Consider the following 13,281-nt stretch of genomic DNA (forward strand, 5'->3'; position numbering starts at 1 on the left):
TTTTGTTCGGTTAACCGAACTCTGGATAGTCGAGATTCCTCTAACTTGCCTTGTCCAGATGCCTTCAGATGTTCAAAGTTTGTGAGAAGGTCTGTAGCTTGGGTGCTCGTTTTTGTGGTTCTGTTCGCTGAGCTGGGAATTTGTGTTGCAGACGTTTCGTTCCCTGTCTAGTGAATCCTCAGTGCTTGGGACCCTCCTGTGAAGCGCTTCTGTGTTGTTTCCTCCGGCATTTATAGTGGTTTGGCTCTGCCGCTTCTGGTTGTCAGTTCCAGCTGTCCGTTGTCGAAACGACATGACCGGCTATCCTTAGTAGCCACACACGCTGATGACAAGCAACGTGAGTTCGACTGAGACAACACTACTATTATAGGACAAGCCAAACAGAGAACAGCCAGGGAATTCCTAGAGGCGTGGCACTCCTCCACAGATTCTATCATCAAGCACATCGACCTGGATCCTATATACCGGCCACTGCAGCGGACAGCTGGAACTGACAACCGGAAGTGGCAGAGACAAACCACTATAAATGCCGGAGGAAACAACACAGAAGCACTTCACAGGAAGCTCCCAAGCACTGAGAATGTCACCTAGACAGGGGAATGTAATACACATTCCCAGCTCAACGAACAGAACCACAACAGCCTTCAGATATATACCAGAAATTGCAAATGTTACACTAATTTAAATGTCAACCATGGGACTTACTTGAGTTTTCAGGAGCATCTTTTGTGTCATGTTACTGATACGTCTTCAGTATTGATATTGATTATGGATGATGCATCAATGCTAGTGTCAATGTTTGAGTCCAACAGCTGTGTTTTCAGTTGTGCCTGCCATGATTTAAGAACTACAGCATCTCTGTCATCTGTGCTTTCCATTGTTTAAAGGTTTATTTGTGAAAAATCACCTGTAGCTCAGGAAAAACACAAAGTAACCAATTTCCTATTAGAGAAAGGAAACATATGACTTTGTTCAAATTCTAAAAATATAAAAGTCAATGTTAACATTTATTGCATGTCTCTAATTACTTTGATAGCATGATCTATTAAATAACTTCTACAACTGAATGAGCAGCTGGGCTGTTTCAGAGAGCATTAAGAATCAAGCGTATAAGTACATCATTTCTGTAAACATGGTGTGCTGTGCTTTGTTACTCCTGTTTAATGTCTCTGTTACTTTCGCCAAGAGAATTGAGTTGTGAACATGTAAAAGGTTGACAGTGATGTTATGTCACTGAACTGTTCATCCACTGGCTGGATCAGATCATTGGGAAATATAAATTCAAATCTCACCATGGCTACTAGGGGACTGTGCATTCAGTTAATAAATCTGACAAATATAAGTCTCATTAATTATGAAACTCCTGGATTGGTGTGCTAACCCATCTGGTTCACTTGTGTCCTTTGGGGTGAAAATCTTACTTCCTTATCTGATATGGCCAACATACAGCTCCAGGTCCACAGCATTTTGGTTGGGTCTTAACTGCATTCTGCCACTGAACTGCAAACTACCACTGAAAGAAGCACCTAAGCAACATGGACTGTAGCAATTCAAAAAGGGGGTTCGCCATCACCTTTTCTTAGGCAATTATGAATTGGCAATAAATGCTATCCTTACGGTGGCACTCATCCCAGAAACAGTTTTATTTTAAAATAATCCATGGCCCTTTTTATGTTTGAGGAAATTTGGGATGCCTACACAAAGGTCTTTGGTAGGTTGAATGTGATTTTATTTGTATAACAAATAGTTTGAGATGTGTACACAGAGATGTACAGACTGAAAACTATAATTGTGGTACATCTAACATTTGATCTCTATTGGTGACTTAAATAAAGGACTCAAAATATCAGAAAAATTAAGCTAGCTGAATACTTTCATGCTGATTAGGGAAGCTACAGTTGTTGTTCGTGCCAACGTGATAATCATGTTAACTTGGACATGACGAGTTGTAGATGTATCTCCAGCCCATATTGAAAATTTCATTATGAAGAGATGTCGAGGGAAAATGTAGTGAATATTAATTGCACATTTATATTGTGTTATAAGAATTTTTGCATATGTTGACCTGCTGACAGCCTGTCTTGTTCTTGTGTGTAGTTATCCCATTTGTTCAATCTTGCTCATAACCTGCGTTTGACGGTGCAGAAAGATCGTAGCTTGGACCTTCTAAAGGTTTGTTCTTTAAGCAATTTTAATTTATGACATTGATCGCAGAGGCTGAGTGTTTTCACACTGCGCTTCAGATGTCTACGTTTTTTTATTTACATTTGTCATTTTTTTTCCAGAGGTTCCCCTTTGTGTTTTTGTTTAAGGTACACCAATCTAAGATTTATCATTTTTCTGGTGTACCCTAGGGATCCAAGTTGTCTCTTTCATTTCACTGTTTGCAAATTATTTATTCATGATGTTATTCAGAAGAATAGGGTGTTTCCACACCCATGCTGAAAACATGCAAATCTACCTTTCTGTCTCCGTCTTTTTGTGCAACTCACCATACCACTTAACTTCCTCATCCACACATACTGTTTTAAAAAAACAGCTTTTTAACACCATTAAATTGTCTGCTGCAGACCTACTCCATTGCTGTTGAACTCCTTGTTACCTCATAGATTGATCTTAATAATGGTTTCTGGTTCAGCAGTTACCCAGTTCATTCTTCCTGCCTCCACAAACACCCAGTTTTTAGTCCCATCTTCATATTTATTCTTCCCTTTGCTTGCTCCTTGTCCTTCAGTATTGGCCATGCGATCAGCCACTTGTCCACATGCCTTGTCTTCAGAAATTCCTCACAACGTTCCCTCTGTATTGTCTGATCCTGCTTTCAAAACTCCCTCACTTCCTGCCCGTGAGCATTATCGTTTTTGATTATTGCTTTTACTACATTATCTGTGTCCAGCAGAAATGTGCCAGAAATAGTTGTACAAGCACATTCAACCCATGCTCCACAGTATCACAATTATAAATAAATAGGTTGGAAAGGTTTTGTGCAGAATGTTCTGAGACCATCTGGCTTAGTACCATTAGTTGATAATGGGATTGTTGTCCCATGGCTATGAGTACAAGCCCAACGTTGGGTGATTTTAAATTTGTTCTTCTAACATTTTAATTCATTTTACCAGTTGTCAAACAACACACTATGTACTACTTGAATAACTCTTTGAAAAACGGTATTGCTTTAATTGGTAATTTCTAAGCCTTTACATCTTTATCATACTCTTTCATTGTTATGAATTTGGTTATGTTGGAACAAGGTGTTTTAAGAGTTAGCAACTGTTACTTTTCTGATTGTAAAAACATTTCTATTAAAGTAGTTTCTTGTCACTGATACTGCATATGTACATGGGCTGTAAGTGCTACAAGCAAACATTGTCATTTATCTCATCAACATCCATACTTTTTCTTCATGGTGAAATGGCTTGGGATATCTTCTGTTTCATAAGAGATGCTTGTGACGATCGCGACTTGTGAGAATCCTGGTTTGTTGAGAATGAATACAAGAGGCAAAATTGAGACTGGTAATCTCAATTCTATTATTCATCCATCTTGTCCAAACTTTCAAATTCTATTTCATACTAGGCTGCAGATGACAGTCAAGTAATAAGGTAAATACTGTTTTGCCTTCTAGATAGGCAGCAATTGTTTGTGATGAAAATGTCCAAAAAGAGAATCTAACCATTACCCCACAATGTTCAATGTCATTAATTGTACTGAATCCCTCATTATCAATATTTTAGGGTCACCATTGACCAGAAACTGAACTGAACTCACCACATACATACAGTGGCTATAAAAGTTGATCAAATGCTAGGAATTTTTCAGTAAGGAACTTGCCTCCTGACTTCCCAAAGTCAGTCCACCATTTACAAGGCATAAGTCAGGAATATGATGCAGCTCCAATAACAAACAAGAAGCTTGACCCCACAATGCAGCTCACTTCACTGGCATTGCATCCACAAACAGCCAGTCTTTCCACAATGGATGACCAGATGTAACAGTGTATTCCAGCAACAGATGCACTGCAGAAATTCATCAAGGCACCTTATTAAGCACTTGTCCAAATCCACTACCAATATTCCAACAGTGGCCTAACCAATGTCCTGTACAGCTGCAACATGACCTCCCAACTCCTGTACTCAATACTCTGACCAATAAAGGAAAGCATACCAAAAGCCTTCTTCACTATCCTATCTATCTGCTACTCCACTTTCAAGGAGCTATGAACCTGCACTCCAAGGTCTCTTTGTTCAGCAACACTTCCCTAGGACCTTACCATTAAGTGTACAAGTCCTGCTAAGATTTGCTTTCCCAAAATGCAGCACCTTGCATTTATCTGAATTAAACTGCATCTGCCACTCCTCAGCCCATTGGCCCGTCTGGTCCAGATCCTGTTATCACCTTCTCAGCCAGCTAGGGATGACAAGTAAATGCTGGTTCAGCCAGCAATGTCAGCATCCCATAAATAAATTTTTAATTATGTTAAACCTGTAAATTAGCCATCACTCTGCTACATAATACAAATCATAGAAACTAAAATCAACTTCAGGCAGTTCTATAATGCAATGCTGCATTCTTGTGTGACTTGCTATATAAAAATTGCCCATTAAAAATAACAAAGTGTTGATGATGTAATCGTGTTATAGCCAACACACGTTTTTAAATTTCATGCTTTAGAAACAGCGTCTCCTATTTGTCAATCTCAATTATGGCAGAATGACCTGTATAGTGTCCTACCATTTTAATTTTGAAATATCAAGTAAGTTTTTAAAAAGCTGAAATTCTAATTCTATTATTTTTATTTTCTTATTAAAGGGGAAAGTTATGGCTTCCATGTTTTATGAGGTCAGCACAAGAACTAGTAGTTCATTTGCTGCTGCCATGCAACGGCTTGGAGGTTCTGTGATTCATTTTTCAGAAGCTACTTCTTCTGTACAGAAAGGGGAGTCTCTCTTAGATTCTGTACAAACAATGAGCTGCTACGTGGATGTCTTGGTTCTGCGCCATCCTCAGCCAGACGCAGTTGAGGTATGTCTTTGAAAATCCTGAATGCAAAATATTATTTGATAATGGTTTAATTTTCTAAGATTCTTCACTTGGAGTAAATTGGTATCAATAAATATGCTTCCTCATAAGTGTGTAAAAATAAACTGAAAACCTTGTGTATATTAATTTTACATGGTATGTAAGAATATTTATCTTTTAATCTAACAGCAATCATAAGCTGTTATTTGTTGGATTTGATTAGCAATTTAACTGTGTAATTTAAATAGAGAACTTGATTGCTTTGCTTTATGCTGGATTTGTAAAATAAGAATGTGATTCTTTTCTTACTCTGTATACATGAGGTGGGTGTTCAGTAAGTTGCCTAAGTGGTTTAATTAGTGAAGATTATTTCTGAGGTCATAGAGTCATAGATTCCTACAGCACGGAGACAGGCTCTTTGGCCCAAATTGGTCCATGCCAATGAAAATGTCAATCCACTCTAACCCCATTTCCCTGCATTTGGCCTATATCCTTCTAAGTCGAAGAGTGTAATGCTGGAAAAGCACAGCTGGTCAGGCAGCATCCGAGGAGCAGGAGATTCGATGTTTCAAGCATAAGCCCTTCATCAGGAATGAGGCTTGTGGCCCAAGGGGATAAGTGGGATGGGATTGGGGCTGGGGGGATTAGGGGGATGAAGATGATAGTCAGAACAGATAGATGGAAAAGAAGATGGATAAGTAGGACAGTTCAAGAGGGCAGTGCCAAGTTGGAAGGTTGGATCTGGTGTAAGGTGTTGGGTGGGGAAATGAGGAAACTGGTGAAATCCACATTGATCTCGTGTGGTTGGAGTGTCCCAAGGCAGAAGATGAGGCATTCTTCCTCCAGGTAGTTAGGGTTTGATGGTGGAGGAGGCCTAGGACTTGCATGTCCTTGGCTGAGTGGGAGGGGGTGTTAAAATGTTCGGCCACTGGGCAGTGGGGTTATTGTGTCCCAGAAACATTCTCTGAAACATTCCACAGGTTGACGACATGTCTCCCCAGTGTAGGTAAGAACAAGTCAGGAGCAGCGGACACAGTAGATGATGTGTGGAGAAGTACACGTAAATCTCTGTTAGATGTGGAAGGATCCTTTGAGGCCTTGGGGGGAGGTGTGGGTACAGGCTTTGCACTTCTTGCAGTGCAACAAGTGCAAACCCTGCCACCGCCAAACCCTAACCATCTGATGCCTGGAAGAAGAATACCTCATTTTCTGCCTTGGGACCCTCCAACCACATGGGATCCACATTTGCCCTTTCCCCACCTTATCCCAGATCCAACCTTCCAACTTGGCACTGCCATCTTGAACTGTCCTACCTATCCGTCTTCCTTCCCACCTATCCACTCCGATATATCACCTTCATCTACTTATTGCATTCCCATCTACCTTCCGTCCCATTTATCTCTCCATCCCCTTGGGCCACAAACCTCATTCCTGATGGAGGCCTTATGCTCGTGTCAATTCTCCTGATACTCGGATGCTGCCCGACCAGCTGTGTTTTTCCAGCACCACAATCTTTGACTGATCCCCAGCATCTGCTATCCTCACTTTCTGCCACATCCTTCTAAACCTTTTCTATTCATGTATTTGTCCAAATGCCTTTTAAGTGTTGTTAATGTACCCACTTCAACTAATTCTAGTGACAGCTCGTTCCAGGTGTATACTACCCTCTGTTTTTAAAAGAAAAGTTGCCCCTCAGGTTCCCTTTTATTTTATACTCTCTAACTTTAACTTTAAATTGATGCCTTTTAGTCCTTTGTTCCCTAACCCTGGGAAAAAGACTAAGTCCATTCATCATATGTATGTCTCTCATGATCTTATACACTTCTGTAAGATTCCCCCCTCCTCCCACCCGCCCCACCCCCACCCCAGGTCTCCTACACTTTAATGAAACAAGTCTTAGCTTGTTCAACCTCTCCTTATAACTCAGACTGTTGAGTCCTGGCAACATTCTTGTGAATTTCTTTTGCACTCTTTCCAGTTTAATAATATCCTTCTTGTTAGCAAGGTGACCAAAACTGAACACAATATTCTGAGTGCAGCCTCATCAATGTCCTGTACAGCTGCAACATAATTTCCCAACTTTTTACTCAATGCCATGACTGATGAAGGCCAGTGTGCCAGAAGCCACCTTCACTGCCCTGTCTACCTGCAACTCCATTTTCAGAGGTATTGAGGAAATAGCTCAGAAATTGATGCTTGTGTTGTTTTTACAAGACCTTTCGGCTTAATTTTACTTTTCTCTTGGCTGCAAGTGGTATTCTTTCACAATAAGAAGTTTTGACTTTAATTATATTAGGTCTTTAGTAAGGTATTGCTTCCAACTGGCCTTACTGTTCTAACATGGGTTAATTTCCTACAGTGTCTAATCTCCAAAATGTCCTGGTTTGAAGTAGAAAATTGTGTAAGATTGAACATAACATAATTTTGCTGTAGTGATAGAATTGCAAAACAAAGTGGTCATTTGATTTATTCTGAGGTTTGTCTAATAACTGGTGTAAATGACATAGCTGTTAGTGGTTACTGTGAGAGCAGGCTTCTTTGCTGGAAAGAAGCTGCAAAGTATTTGCTCCTAGAGAATACTGGCATAATTTTTATGGTGATTAAACTGCTAGTCTCCCAAAACCCAAGAAAGTATTGAGGATGTTGGGTTGTAAGTAGTTATGCTTTAAACTGTTTGCTTACTTCCAAGGTAGACAATTAGTGGGCTTAAGTATAGCTAATCCATATTTTGACTGGGATGGGAGTCACGTGATTCATGTTTCCTTGGAGATGGGCTGAGAGGGAAAGGTTTTCCGTAATATTCCTGAAATACTCAGGCACAGTCTGACAGGATCTGCAAGAAAGGGCAAGAGGTTAAAAGTTTTTTTTTCAGGTCAGTCATGTGATCAGGGCATTTGCTCATGTTGAAATAATCAACTTTGTGAGGATTTTTGGAAAATTCCCTTAGCCTTTACAGTGAGAGCTTTTCCTAGCAATTGTCCCTCTAGTGCAAGCTATCTGAGAATGTTACCAGGGTTAAGAAAGGAAAGGAATGAAAGGTAAATGTGGAAACTAAGTGTTTTTGACTGGATCTAGGAAATTTAATGGCTACCAAAGGCTCAGCATAAATAGACCTGCAAAGTAGTTTTTTTTTGCATTAAAAATAGGAATAAATAGTTCTATTATTTAAAGTATCAGTTGCTTGTAAAAATAATGTTTAGTAAATGAACTAATAGCACTGACTACAATTAAAGTATTTAATGTGAATTCTTGTCACCCTTTTCAGCTATTAGCTGGAAGTTCAAATTTCTTTACAGAAGTTTATGGAAACTATTTCTGTTCAGGTCATGCAACAGGATAGACTAAATTAATGGAACAATTAAGTGCTGGTTCTATTGTGTTAATATGGTGATCTAGAACTGCCGAAGACAAATGTCTAAATGAACAGTTGCTAGGAATTTAAATGGAAAGTTGTGGCAGTTAAGTGTGGATGAGAGATTTAAGGTGAAGGATAAGTGATTGCATATTTAGTTTCTTTTAAGAAGGAGTGTTAAAGTTCTGTATTGAATTTTTATAAATCTATACGTTTATTTAAACATAAGATAAACTGACGAAGGAGCAGTGCTGTAAAAGCGTGTGATTTCAAATAAACCTGTTAGACTATAACCTGGTGTCATGTGACTTATGACTTTGTTCACCCCAGTCCCAACACCAGCACCTCCACATCATTATAAATAACTAGCTTGATTTAAATTTTTTTGTGACATCCAATTGGGCTGGCTTGAATTCTGAATGTGCTGCTCAGTGTAATTTCCACTCCATGTGCTTAAGTGTATCATTGACAACACATAAATGGCAATTACAAAACAAAACACAAAACATTTACCTCTTTTCTTTCAGCTTGCTGCTAAACATTGTCGAAAGCCTATTATTAATGCAGGAGATGGTGTTGGTGAGCACCCAACTCAGGCATTGCTTGACATTTTTACTATTCGTGAGGAGCTGGGGACAGTGAATGGAATGACGGTAAGATATATTCTTCACATGAATAATTTTGCTGTAAGTAACTTGTTTGCTAATTCACCAAAGTTCACCATCTATAAGGCATTTCCTCATCACCAACTCACAGTGGCAGTAGTGCATGTCATTTACCAGATGCACTACAGCAACTCAGAAAGGCTCTTTTGATGGTACCTTCTCAGCCCATGATTCTTGTGGCCTAGATGGACAAAGGCATCAGGTGTTATGGGATCACCGTTGCCTGCAAATTGCTCTCTCAAGGCCCATGCCAGCCCGATTTGGAAATACATCACTGACCCAGTTACAGTGAAGGAACAAAATACTGGAACTCCTTTAACAGCATTGTTGATGTATGCAGTCCACTGGACCGCAGTATTTCAAGAAGGCAGCTCACCACTACCATTTAGACCATAAAGGCTGGCAGAGCCAGAGACATCTGCAGCCTATGAAAGCGAAAATATAAGAATCCTGTGTCTAAGCATGAGTAAGAACTTACTTCAAGCTCTTCTAATCCAGTTAGAATGGTTAATTGTGGGTAACATTGGGTTTGTTTTGTACCAAAGACAAGGACAGCAGATACATGAGAACACTGCCATCTGCAAGTTCCACTTTAAGTCACTCCCTTGGAAATGTATCACTTTCCTTCACTGTCACTGGGTCAAAGTTCTGGAGCTACCACCAAATGAACGGCAGTGATTCAAGAAAACAGTTCACCATCACATCCTCCCAACTGAATTTTCAAAAAGCTTTTGCAGCATACTTTTTCTGATTTAGCTGAGTTATTTTTGCACCAACTTGGTTATTCCAGGTGATCAAAACTACTGGAATGTTAACATGCAAATAGTATTGACAGTTATTTTTCCCTTTTTATTATGATTTGATTTTGATGCAGGAAGTTGCAAATCTAATGCATGCTAAACTGCAATAACACGAAAATACTAAGGTTCTACAGTTATTAAATGTCTTCTGTGTATATATTGTCACTGGATCTTACCAGATCTCACATTTAATAAGGAACAGTCCAATTTGGCAAATGCATAAATGTTATCAATCTGGGACAAACTTATCAAAATAGCAAATGAAAACCAAAAGAACTATCGATGCTGTAAATCAGAAACAAAAACAGAAATTGGTAGAAAAGCTCGGCAAGTCTGACACCATCTGTGACAAGAAATCAAAGTTAAAGTTTCAGGTCCACTGACCCTTCCTCAGAACTCATCTAAGGAAGGGTCAGTGCACCTGAAATGTTAACTGATTTCTCTTCACAGATGCTGCCTGACATGCTGAGCTTTTCCACCAATTTCAGTTTTTGTCATTGAAATAACAATTATTTTTACCACTTTGTAATTTTACTTAATAGATTACAATGGTTGGAGATCTGAAACATGGGAGAACAGTACATTCACTGGCCTACCTTCTTACATTATACCGTGTTAATCTCCGATATGTTACTCCCAGAAACCTTCGCATGCCGCAAAATATCATACATTTTCTGGCATCTAAAGGAATCAAGCAGGTAAGCAAAACTGATGACATGTAGACTTAACTGGAGTTTAATTTGAACAGCTTACTTCTGAAAGTAATAGTGTTGAATGTTAAACTTCTGTTATGTTTCGAATGGGCAATGTTCTAAGGACCCTTAGAATTCAAGAAACTTCAATATATGAACTCTGATCTAAAAATTTATGTGAATGCAGTTTTGCTGTTTACTTTCCAGTCTGCATATTAACACACATTTGTGTACACAGGAGGAATTTGATAGTTTGGAAGAGGCTTTACCAGATACTGATGTGTTATACATGACAAGGATTCAGAAAGAAAGATTTGCCTCCGAGGAAGAATACAGAGCGGTAATAATTTAACATATATTAAAGAGAATACTGGGATGTCTCCACCTCCACCACCCAACATGCACACACACTTATTTGAAAATCAAATGTAGAATTCTAGAATAGCATTTAAAATTTCAGCTTCTTGAACCAGTTTACCTAATAAAGCCAAAAATGATTGCAAAAGTAGCCTGAAGATGAATTTTTGTGGACTGCATTAGTTTCTTGAATTAGGTACATAGTCTGATTCTAGAACGAGGCATAATATGTTGGGCTTTGATAATGAAAGAGGATTAATTAATGAACTTGCAGTGAAGGATCTTCCATGCAACAGTGATCCCATCATTGTAGAATCTGCATTCAATTTGAAGGTATGATACTTGGGTCTCAAATTAGTCTTAAGTAGAGCCAATTATGAAGGCACTATTGGCTGCAGTGTACTAGGAAAATTGGTTCACATGTAAGACTATAAATAAGCAATGGTAGAGTTTTGAAGGTATTCTGAAACACTCAATGAAGATGAATTCTATTAAAAAAGACTAACAAAGAAGGATACTCCATTTGTGGCTAACAAGGAAGCTAACAATCATTGAATTGAAAGAAACTGCCTGAAATGCTGTAAAGAATAATGACATAGCTGGAGGTTGAGAGGATTTTAGAAATGAGCAAAAGGTGTCTAAAAGACTATAGTGGGGGGAATTAAATTAGCAAGGTTCCCCCCTGCACCCCCCCCCCCCCTGTGGAGAATGAGATGAAGAAGTTAACAATGGGAAACAAGGAAATGGCAGAGATTATAAGTAGATATTTTGTATCTATCTTTACAATGGAAGAACCAAACATGGAGCCATAGAATCTGAAACATCAAATTGGTAAGGGTAGGCTTAAAACCATCATTGTGACTGAGGAAAATATGTAAACATAATTAATGGGGTCCCTTATGTGTGCTGTCCCTCTCTCACATGCACACCGTCCCTCGCATGTGTGCTGTAGTTCCCCCGTGACTCTCTGTCACGCATGCTGTTCCCTCTTCTTTCTTTCACCCTGTCCCCTTGCGCTCTTGCTCGCTCTCTCAATGCACTGTTCCTCCCTCCCTCTCACGCTGGCTCACAACTTGTACACATTGTTTTCTTCTTGTGCTGCTCCCTCCTCAGTTCCTCTCATTATCTGTATCTCTTTCGCATGTGCTGCTCCATTGCTTGTTTGCTTTTTCTCTCCGCCACCGCACGTGCTATCCCCCCACCTCATCTGAACCCCCCTCCCCAAACATATGCCTGCATGCTGTCACACTGGTCCTGTCACACTCTCACTGTCCCCCCCTCCCCCTTTCTTGCACTGGCTTGTCATTGGGTCTCTCACACTCTCCTTTTGTTCTCCTCTTCCTCCCCCCCCACCCACCCTACCACTACTCTTTAAATCCCTCTCACTGTCATGAACTTTCTTTTTTGCTGGGAACCAACAACATTTTGCTCCATTGTTTACTCTCCTTGATCATTGTGTATTGGTTTAGAGACAGTGTATTATGTGTTCCTGTGTTTTTTTTCAGTAATTTTTGAATTAATTGCATTTTTTTTCTGCCCACCCTATCTTTCTTCCCCCTAAGTGTTTTGGACAGTTTATTCTCACTCCTCACATCATGACAAAAGGCAAGAAGAAAATGGTGGTTATGCATCCATTGCCTCGAGTTAATGAAGTTAGGTAAGATCTGTATATGTGCGTTCACAGTGAAGCTTTTTATATGCCAATTGGCGTTCAGAAACATATTAAATGTCGAATCAGATTGGAATTTACCTGTGAATATGCATAAGATAATGTAAAATCAGAGATAGTAAAACCTATTGATTATCAATTCTACAGTTCAATTGCAATGCTAGATAGAACATGAAATTGAATATAAAGAGGGTATTTCACTATGGAAGAAGTAGGAATTATGAAGCTATGAAAGCTCTATTGGCTGCAGTGTACTGGGAAAATTAGTTCACATATAAGACTATAAATAAGCAATGGCAGAGTTTTGAAGGTATTCTGAAACACTCAATGAAGATGAATTCTATTTAAAAAGACTGACAAAGAAGGATACTCCATTTGTGGCTAACAAGGAAGCTAACAATCATTAAATTGAAAGAAACTGCCTGAAATGCTGTAAAGAATAATGACGTAGCTGGAGGTTGAGAGGATTTTAGAAATGTGTGTCACTCAGATGCAACGTGGTGGGGGTTGGGGCAGCACCGGCAGGTCTTGATTCTGTTTCAAGGCCCCATTTTACTTAGTGAGTGTACTCCTCTGATAGATTTCTGAACATTTCACCATCAACCTGTCACTTATTCTGAAATACGAAAAATTCTGAATTTCGAAAACCAGCTGATCCCGAACGTTTCGGATAAAGGATTGTACACCTGTACTAGCTTTCGGAGCGCTGCTCCTTCATCGAGTAGCT

At 39.4% G+C, this 13,281-nt stretch overlaps 1 protein-coding gene across 2 annotated transcripts in view; it reads left to right on the forward strand.

The window, feature by feature from the left end:
- cad (carbamoyl-phosphate synthetase 2, aspartate transcarbamylase, and dihydroorotase) overlaps positions 1 to 13,281 on the forward strand; it is a 143,490-nt gene that overhangs the window by 123,752 nt on the left and 6,457 nt on the right. For both annotated transcript variants that reach the window (XM_060851657.1, XM_060851663.1), the window contains 6 exons: positions 2,098 to 2,172; positions 4,810 to 5,022; positions 8,899 to 9,024; positions 10,379 to 10,534; positions 10,767 to 10,868; positions 12,448 to 12,542. In XM_060851657.1, coding sequence (XP_060707640.1) covers positions 2,098 to 2,172; positions 4,810 to 5,022; positions 8,899 to 9,024; positions 10,379 to 10,534; positions 10,767 to 10,868; positions 12,448 to 12,542 — 767 coding nt within the window. The remainder of the gene's footprint in view (positions 1 to 2,097; positions 2,173 to 4,809; positions 5,023 to 8,898; positions 9,025 to 10,378; positions 10,535 to 10,766; positions 10,869 to 12,447; positions 12,543 to 13,281) is intronic.

Source organism: Hemiscyllium ocellatum, chromosome 3 (assembly GCF_020745735.1).
Source record: "Hemiscyllium ocellatum isolate sHemOce1 chromosome 3, sHemOce1.pat.X.cur, whole genome shotgun sequence".
Lineage (NCBI taxonomy): Eukaryota > Metazoa > Chordata > Chondrichthyes > Orectolobiformes > Hemiscylliidae > Hemiscyllium > Hemiscyllium ocellatum.